This window comes from Orussus abietinus, unplaced genomic scaffold, assembly GCF_000612105.2.
Source record: "Orussus abietinus isolate OABI.00-Male unplaced genomic scaffold, Oabi_2.0 scaffold143, whole genome shotgun sequence".
Taxonomy (NCBI): Eukaryota; Metazoa; Arthropoda; class Insecta; order Hymenoptera; family Orussidae; genus Orussus; species Orussus abietinus.
This window is the reverse complement of record NW_019394298.1, coordinates 191,018-213,360: the sequence shown is the minus strand read 5'-3', so window position 1 is coordinate 213,360 and position 22,343 is coordinate 191,018. Positions and strand designations below refer to the sequence as shown.

General features: G+C 42.7%; 1 protein-coding gene across 5 annotated transcripts in view; it reads right to left on the bottom strand.

Annotated features, from left to right (window-relative positions):
- The window catches only part of LOC105700390 (nuclear receptor coactivator 2), a 149,544-nt gene that overhangs the window by 22,275 nt on the left and 104,926 nt on the right, over nt 1–22,343 (bottom strand). For all 5 annotated transcript variants that reach the window (XM_012426213.1, XM_012426199.1, XM_012426231.1 and 2 more), the window contains 6 exons: nt 12,118–12,225; nt 11,445–11,583; nt 5,190–5,306; nt 3,612–3,789; nt 2,436–2,803; nt 1,971–2,200 (listed from right to left, as the gene is read on the bottom strand). In XM_012426213.1, the coding sequence (XP_012281636.1) occupies nt 1,971–2,200; nt 2,436–2,803; nt 3,612–3,789; nt 5,190–5,306; nt 11,445–11,583; nt 12,118–12,225 (1,140 nt within the window). The remainder of the gene's footprint in view (nt 1–1,970; nt 2,201–2,435; nt 2,804–3,611; nt 3,790–5,189; nt 5,307–11,444; nt 11,584–12,117; nt 12,226–22,343) is intronic.

Here is a 22,343-nt window from a genome sequence, read left to right as displayed (position 1 = left end):
CGACAACACAATATAAAGACCGTGAACACGACGTGGTCATTCTCGATAAGATCTTGAAAATGTAAACCCAAAGAGAGCGGGAGACAGAGAGGCAGTTCTTAAATTTCATTAAAAAAAAATATATATATAGAATCACCTAAGCAACCACTCGACTTTGTTGCTCGTTGACACGATCCCACTTAAGAAAACCTTGCAATCTCCGTAAATTAACAGACACACAATGCAAATAGGTAAATGAATACATGTAACAAGAAAAGAAAATGCCACTTTAAATTGATCTCATTCAAAAAATGTGCAATATAATTTCATCACTCGATACGATTCTCGTGGCTTGGAAGGGAAATTTTCATTTTCATTTAGTCCCAATAGAAAGAATCATCATTGTTTTTGTATTTATAATGGGAAAAAAAAGGAAGACTAGCCGTGTCTTATCTAAAATATATTCTTAGGAATCACCACGCCGAGTTTTTGGTCTCCGCAGTGTGTTGGTGGCATTATAAGATAGTGCGTAAACGATTATGTACATGAAATTAGTACATCATCTTCCGAAGCACTCTAACGAAAGCGAGAGTTAGTGCAAACCGATCTCATTACCAGGGAACTACGAAGTGCGAATTGAGGAGCTCATTCCGTAAACGTTTCCGACCCGAACTGCGGTAAGGATCATATTCTCCCAACCGTTCGTGGAAATGCGACACTTGTGACTAAAGTGCATCTAAAGGAATTTCGGTAACGAGTCCTCCAACTGAAACGAACACTCGGAGTTCCTCCATCCGAACCCACTCTCTCGTGTTAAAACAGCAGCCAGAGATTCTCCCGCGGGATTTAATCACACATAATCAGGAAATGCGTATCTCGCATTGATTTCAGAAACGTGCGTAAATCTTCCTTTCTTCCTTTCTTAAGGGAGTAGTCAGTCATCGACACGATTGCTCTACAAATTGCTCTGTTATGCCAGTGCCCCATTGACGTTATCGCCTCCAGATAAAGGTCGATAACACCTACCGTGCACATTTCTTCTGCGAGCTGACAATTCGTCAGATAACGCTCGTTTTAGCAACAAACGTGGCCCCGGCTTTGTCCGAGGATAAATTGAGAGATGAAGAAATGAAAATCCACCGCCGACGTTCGCTTTGTTATGTGCAGACAACATTAAGAAAACGAAATATCCATTGAAAAACAAAAGAGGATAAAACTTGAATCGACCGTTATTACACACGAAACGGATGATTATTTACACCGTGCGATTAGCGAACGCTCAAATTTATTGTTAACGAGTGGCATGTTTTAAACATGACGTTAAGTAGATGCACGCGTATTCCGAAGCCGCAACAAGAAGGGCGGGGACAGTTTTATTTTCAAGAGTGGCCAGATCTCCAACACCGACAAGAAAAATTCCTTCCCAAAGTACATGCAAAACGGTTCCCTTCGTACTATTTTGTTTCCTTGTTCAAATTTTCTTTCGAAAGCCTGCAACGAGTAAGTGCGCTCCGAAACGAAGGCATAATGTCGCCTTAGCTATCTTTTAGCCAGCAAGCGGTGCAAAAAGCAATAACACATTTCTTTAAGATATACATTCACGAATATCGGTCCTTTTCCGATGTACCGCGGACATCTAATCGCATCCAAATGAACGATTCTCATTTCTGAGAAACGGAAAGAAATTGCTCAAGGAACACGTAACGCGAGACCCGGAAAGAAACACTTGTTAAGTAGAAAATATGGCGAAGGGAAATGATTAAAAGGACACTCTAAACGGATCATTTGTGCTGGCGTTATATACAACACAGGAATGACGTTCAGTTTCGGCGCAGAACGTTCCCTCCAAGAAAACCGCGTACTCCGTATTAAGATAAGCCATTGCGATAATACATACGGAGCCGCCATTTTCCTTGACGAGAACTCCCACTTAAATCTACCACTTAATCGCTTCGTTTTCAAAAAGCTGCAGAACTTCCTGCGAAACTTACCCCACGATAGAGTTCGTAGCCATCATGAAGTCCGTCTCATGCCCGTTCATCACATTCGCTTTGAAGAGTTTTGACTTGGTTTGAACGTTAAGGAACTTATCAGGACTAACGCGCAATCGGTACATCGGGCTGGTGTCTTCGCCGACTTGTAACGTATCCTTCAAATGAGCAGTTAGTTTGCTGAGATCATGCGGGTGGCACAAGTCCTGTATTGCGGTACCAATCAGGTCCTAAAGTCAAGAAACATAACAACATAAATAGGGGACCTCCGCATATAAATACATCAGTTAATCGATCAGAGTTGCTGTTCCCGGTGTGCATTTGGTCATCAACACCAACTGTGAAGTTAAAAAAACAGCATTTAACAATTGTCGCTAGTCCAACCGTAACGAGCGGAACTCTCAAGAACCGTTTCAGTGGTCCCGGAAACAGCAACCCTTAGGGTAATTTAACGCAGTCTTTCACCTTGTTTAGGTACTTGGAGTAAGAAATCGACAGCCAACTAGTGTCGACGGCTACGATCTTGCCGGTCGGGTCCAGCTTGACAGTGAACTGCTCGATGGGCGTGCCAATCGGCTTCTCGTTCAATGGAATCCTTCGCGCTACGCACATCACGCACGGACCCACGTCCGTCGACTCGGAGGAGACGTCCCCGCCTTCCAGGCGATCGCTGCTATTCGGAAGGAGCGCGGAACATATTTGCATGGTCTCGTATTTCGATACACGCTGCTGTTTCTCTTCCATAGTCTCTTCCTTGTCATCAGGAGGCTTCACCAGGAAGCGACAGTTGAAGGTGCGATTTCTCGTCTGAGCCTGCGGCTCGCTCGTCCAGCCTGCCATAAAAATACGAACGTTAGCATTCCTCTCTTCGTCCTCTTTTTCTCTTTTCTACTGATTATACAACGCTTCGAAATTCTCCGATATTCCCCTAAGATTCAGGTGTTACCCGACTGGCAAGTATTACAAACGATTGTGCCTATTTTTCATTTACTTTTTAAGCCGCCTAGACTCTCATTCAAGTGAAGGGACCATTACCAAACCACTTACACCGTGTGAAAAAAGAAAATACAATTTTCTGCCTCAACGGGGCGAGCTATGATAAACATTCAGCTCGAAATCGTTGGGTGTGTAGACCTGAACAACTTTTACAGAGCACACGTTTTAACATAATGCACCGTCGACACGGAAAACTGATTTTGTCAACCGGCGAACAACGTGCTTACATCCATTTAACCTAAGCAAGTAGGTTTTCTTAAATTACATAATGAACACTTCGTTTTACCGAGTGAACGGTTTCTGACTCTTGGGACGATTTAGCGTTAAATCGTGCATTTGCACAATAAGAGTCAAGGTAAGACGCAATGAGAATTTATACGACCGCATTTGCACGTGGTGGCCATTGGCGGATCTTGAATATAATGCCTGCATTCAAATACGGAGATGATATCAAATTTCTGTCGCGTTAGGAAATTCCGACACTCGGCATCAACGAAGATCCCATTATATGTATCACGAAAAAAAAATCATATAAGTCGCTGTAAATTAAAACGAGTTAATATCTAAAAGTTTCCTTTCCTCACAAATAGGTACAATCTCTACGGTACCGATAATTATCAAATATACGAATACAATGACACCAACCTATTGACATTGGCAGCAAGCTAGGCATGAAGGTGTTGTGGTCTCCATGATGAATAATATTATAAATATCTTTTCCAAGCACATCGTCCTTGGAATAATTTATATATTGGGTTATATTATCCGTCACGTACTCAACGCGCCCTTCTGTGTTCACGACGAACAAAAAACCATCTAGAGCCTGAAAGAAAATCCAAAAGAATGTTATTACACCCTCGAAACCAAAGTTTGTTAATAGCAGACCTCGCTTACGTCTCGACGAAACGACCAGCGTTAGTACGCAGGTTACGAAAGGGAACATTGATGACTTTTTGCCATTTACCGACATCGCAAATTCTCATGAGGCTTACAAAATTAGTGCAGGAAGTGCCAGAAGTTTGTTAATTAATAAACATACGTAATTTAATAAAAATATATAATCTTATAACAATTTAAATGCAGTCGTGATGACATCTTGGCCCATGCAAATGAGAAATTTGGCCTTTCTATCAGAAATCGATCAACTAAAATCAGCAAATAAGATTCCTGAAGTCCAAAATGCTTATGTCAGTTTCAGATAATCCTTTCCAATAATTAGAAAAAAAAAAATAAATTAAGAAATGTCGGTAAGATCATGCAATGAAAAATCACCTGCAGAGCCTTTACAAGTTGGGGAAGGTACTCCCAAGAAACTACTCATTGTTTTTAAGGGAAGGAGCAAAAAGGAGAAGGTACAAGTAAACATGTGGAGGCAAGCATTTCGAAAAGGGAAACAAAAAGAAAATGGGGGAATTAGAGAGATTCCAGTTCTCAAGGAAAAAACCAAGACCGTTTCCTCCCCGTACTTTCACGAGCCCGTTCGCAACCGAGTAAAAGAACACTTACTTTGAGCTTCATTATACTTGGTGCAATACAAAGGAAAATAAATATTCGGTCTCAAGCGTGCGCAGTCGCCCAAGAGGACATTTAAGCTCCTAAAACCCGTAGGTGTAACTTCTAAAATTCCTTATACAACTCCTAAAACAACTGTCTGTAAAAAATGGAAAAAAAAGCCTTGTAAAACTCGAGGAAGTGGCCGCGATCTACTGACGGATCCAACTTAAGACTCAATCAAGATACGAATAAACCTTAAACTTCCGTTTAATCCAAATACGCTTTGTTCAACCGCCCCGTAACACCTACCCTTCGACATAAAGTGATAAAACAGTGGCTCCCGTACCTGAATTAGCAATTAAAGCGATAACCGAGCTTCTCCTTACAGAAACAAAACGCATAACGACTTTAAAAGATTTATCCTTAACAACAATTATTCCTAGAAACCGATACACCGAGAAAAGAATATGCCTAATACTGTTATCCATTTTAAGTCTTCTTTCCCTACCGGTTGCAGTGAAACATATTATACGACAGGACGTTCCACGCTCGACGAGAATTTTGATCGCAGTGACTTCCTTTCATTGGGATCCATGAGAAACCTTCTATCTATCCATCCATGCATCTATCTATACAGGTTTACGCAAGGAAAATAGCTGAAAAAAAGATGATAAAAATCTGGGAGCGATGGCAATGGTCGAAACACGTGTTAAATGGAATTATGCACACCTCGAGCAAGATAGGACCAACTTGATCGTTGGACAGTATGTTGGGATTCGACGAGGAGACTTCTCCCTGCTGCACGGCATGACTATTCGAGCCTTCTTGTTGCCTGATGTGCCGAATCTGAAAAAGAAACGAGTGCCGTTAAATTTATGAAGATTCAGCTCATAAGTGAACGAGGCCCCTCTGGTCGTAAAGGGTCGTTGGGGAATATGTTAAGGTTGGCAAAAAAACTCCCTAGGATATCGCGCCGAAGTGGCCGTTACGTCGTTAAAGCTCCGCGATCGCATCGGTAGTTTTGGCAACCGCTCCTAGAGGGCAGAATAGTCGAAACTATCACCGCAAGGGACGATCTGCGGAATACTTCCTCGTTTTTCACAACGACCTCGTAATATTGAATTAGGAGTAATCCAGGGACTCGCTAATTGTCGGGAGTGACGCTTCTTGGCGGCGAAGTCGTCTCGGTAGCCCGGAGAAACCATTCCGAAACCGTATAGTACGATCAATTCATAGATCTATGAAGGACCGAATGCAGCATAGAGTGAGATTTTAGAGACAGAAGCTCGAGACGCAAGAGGAAGGAACTGCAGCGGCCATCTTACGTTGCCACGTATAGACGCGCGATCATCATATTCATAAACAGTGACAGCCGAAGAGTATAATTTTTAAAATACGATAAAGTGCGCGTCAAGGTATAAAGGTAGTACAATTGTGATGGATATTGTTTTTAAGAACATAAAAATCGCAAGTGTCACTAACGACTACCCTATTCTTGAAACTGTCTTTTTTTGTTGTTGTTTAGATCCGTCTAAAAGCAGGCAAGAAAGATAGCAACGGAAGATGGCCGCCACCCGCTCCTTCCTCTTACGTTTTATGCTTCACCCGCGCATCGATCCCTTTCTTCGTAAGTCCATGGATCGATCTTGGTAGTTAAAGAAACGGACGAAAATGAATAGTCACGTGTGTATCGGTTCGTTACCTAGAGGTCCTAAAAATATCTTAATTACTGCTTGCGTGCATTGGATTCAATGTCACTCAAGTACGACAGCTTTAATTAGCATAAAGTAAATATTATCAAAGGAAATATTATTCATCCTTTATATACGATGGGACCACCCAAGAGGTAAAGATAAGAATTAAAGAAGCGAACTTCACGATGCAAAGGAGACGAGGTGTGTGACCTTGTATTTTGACGGTTACCGAAAGACAAGTACGACACGTTCAGGGAAAAATACCTGTACAACGTGTACAATATGTTACAACAGGGATGTTAAATCAGAATATGAATGTAATGGCAAACAAATTCTAACTATTCGCAGACTGTATCTTCAACCTTAGAAGATTCAAGAGCAAAGCAGTCCCCTCGGCATTGGACCTCGCAGGTCAACCTTTGCTGGCTCCCTGCCTTACCGACCGAGTTCGCGGTCGCGCTCTCCGGCCTTGATTGCTCGTTTCCCCTGCCGCCGCTAGATCGCGCCGTAATCGCGACCAGGTTGGACGCGTGACCTCGAAAAGTCGGTGACTCCGCGCCGAGTCCGACAAACGGTTTGCGACGTTGCCACTAGCCGAGGCGCCTTATTCCACGCATTGCTATCGCGATTTCCCATGAATTCTTCTTACGAGCTGCCCGCGCGTCCCCCTCGGCGTCGGCCGGCATCGTTCGGCTCTTCCGCAACGAATCGATCATGCCTTCCCGAGGATTAATTTCGCCGAATCTCCGGAAACGAAGGGACGGAAAGGCAAACACCTTGCCGGCCTATCGAAAGGCCTCGGGGAACGCCACATAAATCCCCGCAACGGCACTCCGCGTAATAAAACGTAGGAATGTATCCCTAAGAAACGGCGCTCTTTCGAACTGACTTTATCTGGGTCAGTTTTTTTTTTCCACAATCCCGAAGGGAATTATTGCCAATCGATGTCGAATTCGTTCGTCACTGGCATAATCAATCGAAACTCATCTTTAATTAATCTACAAAGCACCATCGCGCAAAGGAATGAATCTCTTGGAGATATCTCTCACCTCTAGTTCGAAATGATTTTTATTATATTTTCTTAAATTTATTTTTTCATCCTAAAGTCCAAGGTGCCCCCATTCCATTCGACCGAAAAAAGAAAAATAAGGTGATAAATAGGAAAGGAAAGAATGATCAAATCAAGGCGCGTTACGAGCGACGGAACGTGTCTCTCAAGAAGACTCGTCTTTTGGGGCTGACTTTATCTGGGTCAATTGTTCCCCCTAATTGATGAGGATGTAGGATCCATGTAATGATACTGTAATGGCAGGAAAAAAATCAATGAATCATGTAACACGTCGTAAAGCGTAATAACGGGTCCTTAAGGAACGACACTGCTGCGGACAGATTTTATCCAATTAGTCTTTCCACGTGGTGAAGATGAAGTATTATTAATCAAACCGACTAATCAATTGACGACACGACAGTTTATCGCACGATATAGTGAACATTCTATCGATCGTAAAAATATCAGAGTTAAAAGTTCGCGGTACGTACGGATCCCTAAATGTCGTAGCTCTTTTAATTAACTTTATCTAGGTCGACTTCACGTAATAGTTAAAACGAAAGATACACATCTATAGTCACTGTAATACAGGAGGAGTAATGAATCGAACCGTAGTGTCGGCTATTGAGGGAAAAACAACGGAGCGGCGAAAAGGCTTTCCGCGTCATGTCAGGGGGAACGCATCCCCGAGAATCGTTAGTTCCTTAATTAATTTTATCTAGGTCAATAATCCGTAATCGATAGAATCTACAGATCCATTTCGGGATCGGCACGCCGGACTGGTTAATTGGACTGGCATGCAGTTTATCGGCGAATATCGCTGAACGCAGAATCGCGAGTATCTGTGCAAACCCACTTCTTAATTTATAGATGCACCGACGTCCCGAAAAAGCTGACCGACCTTTTAACAATTTGGAAACTTCATCGAAAATCACTCTAACGGCTCCGGGATAAAAATCTTGAACCGTGAACGGGAATTTAGTTGGACGGCATCGGTAATCGAATCGCGGAATGCCTGTTTTCGATCATCATCATCTAATCAATGACACTAGACTTTTACTTCTATTCAGGCATTTAAAGGGACATTTTCTGAAAAAAAAAAAAATACAGGAAATAATTTATCCGCGAATATCGCCGAGGGAAATTGGATTAGAAGAAAAAGTCTAATGTCATTGGATGGTCTATCGAATATTGTACCATGTCACTCAAAGTCTTAAATCTGTAATTATGGTTAAACGGGTGTTCAATTAATATGACAAGTTGCTTTCCAACGGCATCGAATTGAGAGTAGGTAACGCCATAAAGAAACGGGGAAGTGGTGCCAATGCATTGGCAATGACCCAACCACAACTCGAAATTACACATTGCAATGGCTATTGCAGGCTCCATGTTTAATATACACTCTTTAAACCATGTAATCGCGCGTGGCAACACTAAGCACAAACTTGTACCCATTACAGAAACTCGTTACATCAAGCCAGATCTTTCGCCTTACGAAACGTGCCTCCGACTAATGCAATGTTGGTTTTGACACCGAATTAGGCGATAACACCTCACATTACTCAAATCAATCTAGTGAGGTCGACGTTAACAGGAATTAAATCCACGATATTAAGAAAATAGATAGCACGTCGTACGATGTAATTATTATGAAACTAAACTCCATAATACATATAATTAGAATAAAAAAGTCGGCGGGAGATCTGCCACCCGTATTGGGAGTGGAAAATTTTGTAAAATAAAGGGAATTATTCTAAATTATTCTGAATCATTCTTTCATAAAGTGCCTTTACGCGTTCGGGCCGGTTCCTTTGGACGTAACGCTAACCCCTAAAAATGAATAATAATATACTGTAGGTATATAAAAAAGCGTTCCACTTTCCGGTACGGCCCCCTTTCATAACATGCCAATTTACACGTATTAAAAAAAAATCCACTTAAAAAAGAATTTCTTTTGTACGATCATTCTGTTGCAAAATTTTGACTACGATAGCCTTCCGTCATGAAATGTCAATCTACACTGATAAAAATGCCCATATAAATTTACATATTCAATCATTAGTTATTTTTATGCCACAATAAATTGCAGGAAAATTATTTTGTCCCCGTAATATCACGTTCAGCATCTAAGTTAATGAAAGCTATAACGTAATATTACATATAATTCGAGTAAAAACGCGCAAATTCGGTAAATATACAACGTTACGCGTATTTATACCTTTTTTTATTTTTCAATTTCTCCATTTTACGTTTTTCTATGTAAACCTTCAGTTATGCGGTATGTAAAAATGTATGTAAATTTCCACCGATCTTTATAAGTATCACCAGAAGTTTTCCTATCCTTTACGAAGCTGTTTAATTCCACTTTAAATTCCTCTCGAAAAGCGCTGGTTTACGGGGTACAAATTGCCCCCACGTCCAAGAGTAATTGTTAATCTACGTTTCCAATGTCGAAGGAAACTCGGACAGGTCGGTGCAGAGTGCTGCAGCGTTTAAAGAATTAACACGTGCTCGGTCGAGAGCAGCGTAAGCATCATGGCGGCCGGAAGTGCCCCTTCCAGGGAACGCCGCCAGTAACCCGCGACGTGTATTCCTGGTGGTTCATAAAACTCGCGGTTTCTTGCCCTGAGATGAGAGAAAAAAGGTACGAGAATCACTCTCCCTCTCGGCATCGCTTTCCCCTCTTAATATCGCGAGCCCCGACTCGTCCCGTCTCTCTCGCATTCGTTAAAAAACAATATAAATTCACATATATATACATATACAAGGATGAGGCAATAACTTTTGCCATTTTGAATAATTCCTTCATCGCTCGGCACCGAGAGAAACGTTTCGGATGAAAATCTCCGTGAGGTTAAAGGAAGTAGACACTGCATCACCCACACTTATCTCATCCCTCCCTTCTTATTTTAAGATATATAGGTTACCTTCCTTTTCCACACCTTGACTTCTTAAGTGCACCTTTACGAAATCCGTCGAATGAATTAATATGAATCCAATTGAATAAAAAAAAAAAAAAAACGGGATATCCCCACGAGGTATTTCGTGATATATGGCGGTATTAAGTGCAAGACCGACTCCCGTACCGAACTCGCAAATTTCACCCGACATTTTCCGAATTGGCAATCAATTCTACGTGGCGACAGTTATATCGCCCCAGCCTGCAAATACTTGATACTTAGTCTAATAAAATGAAATTAATGATACCTAATAATTACGTATTACTGATCATTAAATGTGGAATCGGTTTCAGCGTGGCTTTATATAGTACGCGCAAAAAGGGGGAGACAAACCAGAAAATAAGCTTAGCAGGGCAAGAAACGGCGAGTTCAATCACTCTGTGTAAAATAATGCTCGGATCTTGGAGGCTATTTTTGTGCGATCCACTCTCTCGGCAGCCTTAACCTTCGTTTATTGCCGAGAAAGTACGTCATCTCTCTCGCAAAGCGCAGCCCACCTCTTGATTCCTAATTGATCCCGTCTCTTTCGATCGATTAATCCGCCGATCCAGACGCGACGCGGAACCGCGTACGCAGGAAATGGATCCGCCTCGATCGGAAGAACGGGATGATTGGGTGATCGGTTTCTCCTTTTTCCATTTTTTTTTCCCTCTTCTTATTCCTCGAGGCATTTCTCCGAGGAAACACATCCCGGACGCGTAATTGGGTCGTGCCAAGTGCAAAAAGTTACCTCATGCCCGACAGACGTTTTCATGACAGGATAAATGCGCCCATACGGATATGGAGATACATGAAAGATTAAGGCAGAAAAGAGAAACTCTTCGATCGTACGGAGATGACTCTCTCGTAAGATTTCAGTCCGAAACGTTCCATGGGTATCTTCTCTCGTTAATTTCCTCTGTGCAAATGCGCGGGCAATTAACCACGCATTTTCCCGGAGACGTGACATAGGTATTGAATTTGTTAGTTCGCGCATCAGGAAATGTAAGAGCGATTGTTCTGTTATCTCGGTGCACCTACCGGAGGAAGTAGTACAGCCGCGCGGATGCGTAATTAGATATGCCCATTAAGTTCTGGTTTCCCCCAAAGCGCCGAGACAATTAATAAGCGGCGTTATTAAACGGCACGGTATGCACATAATGAATGATCGAATGCTTTGATAAAATGAAAAGTGACACGTGGAGAAACGCAATATCGAGTCACTGCGTTTCTGGATAAACTCCACGGTTTGTCGATTAATAAATTATTAATGTTCGATGAATTACAAGATCGAGGCTCTCACCTGGTCGACGGTTCTCTGTAGAATTTGACATTTGTCGGTCTTGCCAGAGCTCATGTCCGTGGCGGAAATCAGCTCGGCAAGCTCATCGATATACAGGTTCTCCTGGGTCCGTCGTCTTTTCTCGTTAAGGCACTTGTTACTGTAACGGAAATCACCTTCAATTACCCCACCAGAGAATATCTCAACATTTCGCGGAACATTCCCTACCCCGCAACGACAAGAATTGTTCAGATGTAATCGTTAAGAATTTATGGTACACAATTTAACATGCCTCTACGCGTAACGAACTGCGACAAGTTTATGTAAATCATTCGTTAATGAATTCTTCCCTCTTAATTTCCTTCTTTTTTTTTCCCCCCAGGAAGAATTGTCCGTTATCAAGGGAGAGAAACATTTCAAGCGGAAAAGTTTGGGGCGTTCGTTCGTCACGCTTCGCATTTCCAAACTTTCTTTTTTCTTTTTTTTTTAAAGATGCATCGCACTTTGAAATCATAAACTAAGGTCACGTTAAATATTTTACGTGTTCAAATGAACTCGCACGTAAATCCTGCATTTTTAAATGAACTTTTAAACAAACTAAATACACAGTAGACTTAGCGTATCTTTTTTCACCTACATTAGTGCGTACACTTTTGAACGCGTTGGACGTTGGAAAAACTATAAAGATACTTACATTTGCGACTGAGGCTTGGCATCTGATTTCTTTCTCTTCTTGGTGATGTTGCCGGTGATTGCACTCATTTTGACCCACAACGGGTCTTGCAATTCACACGGGCCAGGCCTGCAACAGAAACCGGAAGAGTCAGCCCGTAGAACGATCTCGTGCCAAGGAACTTGCGATACGGTTTGTATTAACAAGCAGCGTGGGAGATTTAGCTCGATATATTCACAATGACTGATTCTTAACGACCTGACCTTGAACTTTATTCAGCCTACCCACGTTGCGTTCGCGCATCATCGTAAATATGCGACTTCCGTTAGATCTCGAACGTAACTTTCGAGTTATGCAGAGGACGCCGGAGGATGTTTCTCGCGTTTCCCAGGGGTATAAAAAGAAAAAAAAAAAAGAAGGCGAGGAAGAAACGTATCGATAAACAAGAAGACAAAGAAAGCCCCAGCTCGTTCTTAGAACTTATAACAAAACTACGGGAAACGTATTCGCAATGACTTCAATTTGATACTTATTTTCCATTAATTTTCACGAGTTAGTTCAAAGGTTAGCGGTATTAAAAATCTGGAAAACCGCGATCGTAATTACAACTTGTCATGTTCCAAAGGCTATTTCCCAACGAACTGTACTGCACGCGATGCTTATCGCGAGACTATCTGTTACATCACGCTTCATTATTACCGGATGAAAAATACCCAGAATGTTGAACTTTGTGAGATTAATAACGGGAGTTCTCCCTCTGATGATAATGGAAAAAAAAAAAGAGACAAAAGGAAGAACAACTTCTTCAGCGTTTTACTCAACTTTTACCTCCACCCAACCGCCAAAGTATAAGCATATAATTCCAGCGTAATTTATCCACCTCGATCTTACCCGCTTCGAAAGAAAAAATATGAAGCACATTCATCGCCTCTAATTACGCCCCCAAGTCGTACTTTCCCAGTAGACTGTACCCGGTTTATTAAACGAATATCTATTACATCACGCTTAATTACCGGCAAGATCAAAGGTGCGTAGGAGAGCGAGGCTGCAAATTTACGGAGGGGGGATTAATAAACGGCGCGAAATTAGTGGAGAGGGAGAGATGAGACCGTTTAGGAGAAAAAAATTCAACAGGGAAGGAAGGGATGAAAAGTGCGAGCCGACCCTCCGAGTCTCGCCCAGTCTCGTCGGCGAGTGAATCATAGGTAACGGGGAAAAGGCACGAAAGAGGCAGCGCGATAGACGACCAACTCGACGCGCCCCCTGGCGACCGGCGATGCAAATAACGGGCAGACGTTAAGGGGATGTGAAAGTGGCATCCGAATGCTCAATCGTCCATAAAACATTCCTACGAACTGGGTGTCTCAAATAGTTTCATACTTTAAAACGTGAATATGGGGACCCTAAGGTAGGTCCTGAAACTTGCGAAATTTCATTTCTTATAAGCTATTTTGAAAATACCTATAAAGAAATTTGAAAAGAATTGAAATTTCATGAGTTTCGGGCCCTTCCTTATAGTCTCCCTATTCACGTTGTAAAGTTTCAAACTATTCGGTAAATCGAGTTTGGAGAAAAGTTTTATAAACAAAGCCTCTTCGACGCTTCTGGCTACACAGAGGTTTCGTTTATGAAGCTTTTCTCTTAACCGGGTGTATCGAATCTTTTCAAACTTTACAATGTGAATATGGAGGCTATAAAGAAGATCCTGGCCCCCGTGAAATTCGAATTGTGAATTGTTTAAAAATTTCTTTATAAGTATTTCAAATTTTTTTTCATTAAACATGAAATTTCATGGGCGCCAGGACCTTCCTTACAGCCTCCATATTCACGTTGTAAAGTTTGAAACGATTCGGTTCACTCGGTTCGGAGAAAAGTTCCATTCACTTTCCCGTCCCCTTAAGTCCCTTACACCCCCGATGCGTGTTTCGAGGTGCGTCGGTTCGTACAAATTCGTCGATGCGACGATCTGGCCATTCGCACTATGCGTCATTCGTAATTCTCGATTCGTGGATGCGCCGATTTTACGTGTATCAAGTATTCCGTCAAGACAACTAACCATCCCCCATTGACGCGAATTTGAACGCATCGACCATACGCAATATTTGCGCACAAAACGCATGAATCACGAATCGCACATAATGTATAATGGGCGTTTTACTGTCTCGATGAAGACGGAAATGCCTCTGGATTTACGCGGGGACCCCTCGCGCTTTTAGTTCGCCACGTCGGCCGGCTTTCAGAGCCGCGCTTTCGCACGGAACAGACAACGCCAGCCGGTTACTTAATGCGAGCGCGATCGTTAATTAGTGGAAGGCTACAAACGAGGCGACCGTAATGATCCTGGGCTCTGAAAATGGAATGCGTGGGCGGGGGCGCGCCTTCCTATGATACGAGGCAGAAGGAAACTCCTCGCGACTTCTGTATTTTCAGTTTGTTAGAATTATTAATAGAAATGTGCCGTTAGAAAGGAAATGTAGGATAAGTATATGAGGTGGAGTTATTTTTGGGGACGGTAATTGAACCTGGATGTCGAGGAATTAATATGGGATCTAGTTGAGCTAAAGGAAGTACTGGACGAGCCGAAGAGGGATTTCTAATAGGAATAGAGGTTACTATAATTTCGATTGCACGAGGCGTTAGACAATACCTTGTAGTGGAATTTGTTTAGGTTAATACTTTTGGATATCCTATATTCGACGTTTTCTTGCCAGGATATAGTATTATAAATTGTACGCCATTTATTCCTGCGGATGGTAAGACAACATGTAATTGTCCGTGGTACGACGACGGGGATTGATACGTGACAGAAGAATTAAACAGTCTATATCCTTCTCAGGATCGACAAGAATATATGAATAAACATCCGATTAAGATCGGTTCGGTAGATTTCGAGATTACCGCGAACATGCAAACGTAGAATCAAATGTCTTTATACATTAGAATAGATATACAGATAAACACCTTTCAATTGCATTGGATAATTCCAGTCGCACAATGTTACCGATTTTTGTAAAAATGTTATTCCGAGCGTAAACTACAATGGAAAATCACCCTCGTTTAGTAATATCTAATCACAAGTAATAAGAATTTCAAAGTGGCTAAAATCATGTGACGATGATTTATGTAATAAAAAAAACATCTTTCGAGAATAAGAAGAAGAACGCCGCGCCACAAAATCCGAAACTCGCAATCTCCCGTTTACGATCGTCACAAACAATGAAGCACGCGAAGAAATTATTCGATCGACGTGGAAAAATATATAAAAGATGAAGCGAGATATTCCCGTCGTAAATAACGCTGCGAACGGAGAATCTCTCTATCCCTCTGCATTCAAACAATAGCAATATCGGAGAAAACACCATTCGACAACAAGGCAACCGTATACGAGAATGCGTAGAACGGTTCCACACGACGAAATCATAAGATAAAGCCCACGTGACAAATGACAGCTCGACGACAATGGAGCACTCTTGGAAATAATTGCAAAAAATCAATACCAGAAACGGACAAGGATATCGAAATGTTATCGGTATGAAAAAGATATATACCATCGCGGGACAAAACAACCGCGAAATACGCAACGACGCAAAATCCAGGCGAAAGAAATTACCTGTCAGGACCCACGTGGCAACTGATAGAACGCAAAATGTTGGAGCACTCCGAAATTATTGTGACTAAAATTGATCGTGGAAGGACACATTGAAACATCCAAAAATGGCCTTTGTGTAGGCATCGACGCCTTTACAGGGTTCCGCCAGACGAATCTCTCCGCGCGATCACGACAAGCACCTAAAGCACGGAGGTTCGTTTATTATTACACCATGACGAATACCGTTCAGGGACTTCCACGCCAGGAGAGTCCTTTCACGCCATTACCAGCGGAACCGACGACTCGTCGGGAATTGCGAGCAGTCTCCGGTGCTTTCGTGCTTTCTTTCTGTATTCGAGCGTATTTCGCAATTTCCGAGGCCACTCTGGCCTCACAAATCCCCAGGAAATGCAATCCCGAAGAATTTCGAAAAATGCATATCGAATTCGTGTTTCACTGGAAAACCTCTCGGAGCATCGAGGAAAAAAGATGTCCCGAGCTTAATAATTAATCCTAGGGATTAAACCTACCGGAGGGTTAAGGAAGGATAAAGAAAAAAAGATTAACGAAAGTCCCGATGAATATAAATTTCCGGCTGATGAGGGACGAGAATACACTCGAGGAGAAATTGCAAGAATGAGGAACCTGTAAGTGTACTACACTGTCCCGATACTGTAACATCGACTTCTAGAGTACTTTTGCGACTTTCGCAGGATACCCGCAATCGATGCCTGTCAATGTCCTTTCATGTATACAACGTTCCGTCGAGAAATTGTATGTCAGTTTCGCTAATCACGTCAGTCACATTTCACCGATTCTCGGTGGCCGACTTATTATTGCGATCGGTAATTATTCAGTACTTTAGTTATTAAGAGCGAAAGGCACACTTTCAATAATACTCGGTAGCGCACATTAACAAACGGTACAATTAAGTCGTCGCTACAAATGGAGAAGAACGAAACTTTCTATTGCAAGACCAGAATTGCACAGGCATCAGCAAACAAAAAAAATCAACCAATGAGCAAAAGTTGGAAATCCTAGTGCCGAGAAAACAGGTCCACGAGTTTTACCCAGTTCGAAAAAAAACTTTAGAAAACTGGACGGGATTTAAGTCAATTTGCAGCAAGTATTTCTTGCGAGAAGGAAGTGTCGCAACATTACACTTCCTTCTTTCCTTCCCTTTTTAACTCATCTCCGACCCAGTAAATCCCGACAATTTTTATGATCTCCTTGTTCCTACAAATGAATATGTATTTTTTATTTTTTTTTTACCTCTTCAATACATACATCACGGTCGATTTGTTATGACTCTTGTATAAACAACCACGAATAACCGAGTCTGATATTTCGGTAAAACGTTTATATGTTTATATTTGGCATACGAAATTCTTCCGACAAATGTTTCTCATCGTTCGGTTGTTTTCATGGGCTATTCGAGGCATTGATTCTCGCAGGATCGATCGCACCCTGTCCAGCCTAACCTAAATCTCTTCGAACTTTCCATGCTGGTATTGATTCCAGCCGAATCGTAATTGTAAAATAGTTGGTTAGGCTAAGTATCGATTTGGGCAACCTTTCCCCTTAGACAAGGCCTCTCTAGGATGTACCTCGCCCGGGTCTTCACAGTTTATTTTCAGCTTCGACAAGAGAAATAAATATAATCTGTTACTTGCTCCTGTGGATGCATTTACGTTAACGTTATCGATCAATTTGCGTTCTTTCGATGGATTACACGATCAACGTCATGCGGTACTCTGAAATGCGACTTTAGACGATCAAAAGTAAATAAAAATAAAAACCATTGTTTCCAAATAATCTAAAGTTATATAAAAATAATTACGCACGTGTCCGGTAACATATCTGAAGTCCTGTATAATATAGACACGTATATACTATTAACTCCAAGTAATGGCATAGAAATGCGAGTACAAACAGAAGTACATTTAATATCAATACAATATTGAAAATTGACTTCGGTCATTCAGAATCCTTAGAGAACCCTAACTGAATGAATTTCTTAGGAAGGACTAAAGGCGTCATTAATTTTCGCCTCCCAGAGTCGCGTTCCAGACCACTTTGCGCGGCTTAACCCACGGTAAAAAAAAAAAAGTCAAGCTCGGTCGGGTGTTTGCCTAATAAATTGCTTTTCAGTCAGCTGATTTGTACTCCGGAGTGGCGGGTCGCGTGGGCGAAGACGTACTCGTGTTCGACGTGTCCTTAACGGAAACGAGCAATCGCCCACGTAGCGAGACATTTAATTCGGGGGCGCATCTTCACCGGGTCGGAGAGGCGAAGAAAGTGGCGCAAAAGTTAGCGAAATGAAAACGGAATTTAACTGCGAAGTCCGTGGGGGGAAGGAGAAGAGCGACTTTCGATTCCACTCTCGAGCTGGCAAAGTAGTTCCGCGGCGTTAAAAACCGAAACTGGGTCGAAAGTAAGCCGCGATAAGAGGAGCCTCATTGTCATGTGGCAAATTTTACAGCGGCTAGTCGAGTTTCGAAATAAATAGCCGCGCAATGAATGTCTAGAGCGATACACACATTATGATAAAGGTCACCACCAGCGGCGTCGTCGACGAAACGACATCGGCCTGTATGCAGCGTTGACGGCCGCGCAACAATTCCCTTATCACCGAGCTAACGTTCGGCGAGTTAGCCTCTTTTTATGAAAATAGTAAGTTTACCACCTTGATATAAGGACGGTAATTGACTGACAGTTAAATATTTAATAATGCATCCCGCTCGTTACAAAGGAGCAAGGAACCAGATAACAAAAATGGGTTAAGGACGAAGGGCCGTGAAGGGTAGATAAGAACCCTGACGGTATTATCGAATAAACAAATAATCAGAAAATCCCATTATCATCTCCTGGACGGAGATGACTCTCCTCTTTGCCGAGAATTAATTCTCTGGGCAGGAGTGATTGCTGCGAATGTTTAAAAGAAACCGCGAATGCGACCCTGTTGACTGTCGAATGAAAGATAACGTATGTTCTGCAGCGGGGAAGCGTATCGACGTTGATATCTGACACGTTGCGGTATTCTCGACGAAAAGTCGAGTACGATCTGTGGGTGATACGATACAAGTCGCTCCGTGCCGTTTGCGACGAGCGAGCGTCGCCGCACTGTAATTCATGTAAGAGTATGAAATAGTGCTGAGCCATTTGCTCTATGGCACGTTATAGCGACTGGAAATCTTAATACGTTCGGACACCCCAGATACATGTATAAAAAATAACACTGTGTTCCACAGCTATTCCACGCACGTAACCGTTCTGGAGGGTCTTTATGTACTGAATAAATCAAATTCGATAACTAGTCCCCAACTGGAAAGTTTCACAAGATTGTTCGATTTTACCTACCCTGGAAATAGAGAGACCCACTCTCGATTTTACTAAAAACCTGGGGGGGGGAGGGGGAGGGGCAGTAGAGCGCTTAGATAACTATCATAATTATTGACGATTGCAAAACTCGCTTCTCGTCGGCCTAAAGCCCAGATTTGCATTATCGCTCCATCGTATCAGGTAAATTGTGTTTTCCTTCGGCACGTATGGGGTTAATTATAAATATCTCTTGACGGAAGTTGTTAAACGAACGAACTAAGTGGAACTTCTCGTCGGTATTTCGCACTTTTTTGCAATTCGAATGCACTTCGACGTTCCTCGTCGCCCCAACCGGAACCGCGCACGCACTTCCTGCATATCCCGGGGCGTCCTGTAAATTCGCGCACGTGTCGGGCGTGTGTCCTCGCACGTGTTCTTGCCCCATCCCCTTTCCATCGGATCCGCCCCGCCAGCCATTCATCCATCCCATTTCTCCTCGAGCACCCGCGGCTTATCACCCTGCCGGCAATTGCTCGGCTCATTTTCCGTTGTGCTCCGAAATTGCCGCGCAAACAAGCGCCCCTCTAAAGGACACTCGCTGCGAAGGGGCACATGCAAAGCCTTTCTTCGGCGCCACTCGGGCTCGAAAGACTCTCCCCGGAGTATTTCAATATTTCGACATTTCTTTTTCCCCCGATCTAGTAAAGAGCTACTATCGTGCCGACGATCGATCAATCGAGAGCGATACCCGAAACGGTCCCAGCTTCGATGGTTCCGTTGTCTCCCGAGAAACGACTAAATCATATCGCGTAATTGTGCGATTACGTACGAGGAAAGTACACTTTTTATTTCGCCCCGTTTTCATGAATAAACTTGGTTTGCGATTTGAAACTCAGTTGACAATTTGTCCGAGAAAGAGTGAATCTCTACGAGCTTGAGACTCTAGCGCGTTTTTTGATTATTTAAATGAGCAGGAATATTTTGAAATATGAATGAACTGATACTTGAATTCCGGAATATCATCGAGAGAATAATATACGTGTCTCGGATGTGATTAAGCTTAAGTCGTAAAGGGTTACCTTCGACTTCCGTAAAGGAAGACCGAAGTGAAGTTTTAACTTCTCTCAATCATTCACTTCTCGATTTTATGACACACCGAATGACAACGACTCGTTAAACCGTGAATTGCTTGAATTTTTAAGGGAAGACCACGGTGAGTGGTGTTTCGAGTACTTAAGGGGTATACCACGTTAATGAAGATCATCGACTTTATATGCCAACTACATCCGCGAATTGAATTGTTGAGGAGCTTGGCTTCATCACCGCCATTACGTGCTATCACGTCTATTATCGTATTATTACCGTAATTCGCATTACGCAGGAAAGTCGCGTACGTCGAATGAAGCTCTAACCACGGTGAATTAAAATCAACGACGGTCGCGTAGTGCTCCGAAATTCCAGAAGCGAGCTACGAGATTAACACTGACGAGAAATCGTCTCTAGCTTTCATTTCCTCCAATTCGAAGAGCTCTCGGCGATCAATAGACCGAATCGTCGATTGAGTTCAAAACGACTCCCAGAAGACAGAAAATCAAATGAAATAACAATTTCAAGCGGAATTAGTTAAACAGAACACTTCTATTTTCTCAAGGTGGACAATATTTGAATGAGTGGCTTGATAGAAAGAGAAACAATCAGATGCGACATAAGGAAGAAACAAAAATGACTAGTGTTTCCCGAGTCGAAAATGTTTACTTCACGTAAGCCTCATGAATGCACGTGAGAATTTAAAATAAGAGAACGTTAATAAAATCAGTCTGATTCGAACCTCAAATGTACAGTAATATCCTATTTATATAGCAAAGGAGTATCAAATCGACCCTCTCTTCCACCTCGAGGTCCCCCCTTTAACCTCCGACCCTACGAAGAGTTTCATAAAAGTGAACATAAATTGTGATAAATATATAATTTTACACGTTTAAGATCACACTTCCTATGAATGCAACGATAAAATGATCCCACGTTTCGAATTTCAAGTTACATAACAGAAAATTCAAGATATCCTAGGTTACCTATCGCCATGTCCTCCGTCATTTTTTACTAACTGATAGTTTGAAGATCTTCGGGTGTAATTTTCCGACAAAACGGAATAACCAGCCCATTTCTGTAATTTTCAAGCTTCGATTAATTTCCATAAAGTGAAGGTGTCAATAAGAAAAATCGACCGAGGCCCTTGGAGTACTATACGAGACTGAAATATCATTGCCGGCAAACTGAACGATCCAAAGAACAGCAAAATTAAACCGAGATCAGAGAGAACATAGAGGTTCACCCGAGATCGATAATTTCGACTCGGGTTCCCTCTTGCGGCCACCGGAGAGAGCCTCGCGATTGTTCGATCGAAGCGGGCCTAAACTGACCAATGCCACGGTTTCGTGGCAAAGCCGTGTCGATTAAGTTTCACCGTCCTCGTCCCGTTTTCGAAGCGTTCCTCCGCGTCGGGGGGGGGGGGAGGAGGAGGAGGAGGAGGAGGAGATATTCGGAAGCGCCGGCGTCACGCATCGCTTCTTACGTCATCGGAAAGGGACCTCCTTTACCGGCCAACCATATGTTCCAAGACCCGCACGTGCGATACATCACCGGGACCCTATGAAATAGGCGAATATGCAGTGCCAAGCATAAATACCATTACACCGGTTCGTAAATATTGCTGTCGAATATCCGCACCGCGCTCCTGCGACATCTAACGCCTTCCATGGAAATTGTCGGCTCTAGAATTTCTTCGCTCCCAGCGATGAAACCTTTGTAACCAAGAAATACTCCCAACGGGGTTTTCGAGTCACTACTTTTTTACATCCAATCCGATTCGACGTTAAAATAAAGAAGCGAGCTCAAGAAATAGGTATTAATTGAATGTCCGAATTATCGACTTAATTGAATATCGTTTATCGTTGTACCTCTGCTAGAGAGATCGAACGGGTTAGTCGTCCGAAGATGACGATCCGGTTTTACGTTAAAATAATGAAGAATGTTTAGGGAATGGGTATTAATTGAATAGTGGAATTATTAACCTCTCGATTGCCGTTACGCTTCTCCTGGAATAATTGAACGGGTTCCAGCCATCCAGAGAGAGCTCTCGACCACCTACGCGGCCAGACCTGGTGGTTGCGCGTACGCGCCTCGTCGACGGCCAATCGAGAAGTGAATCGTTAAAGCGTCAGGTGATTTCGCAAAGCGAGCCGAGGTAAAGGACACGGCGCAGCAGGGGGCGGCGACGAAGGAGGACCAATAGCGCGCCGCGGCCCAGGGGAAAGCGCCAATGGCGTCGCGCGGCGAT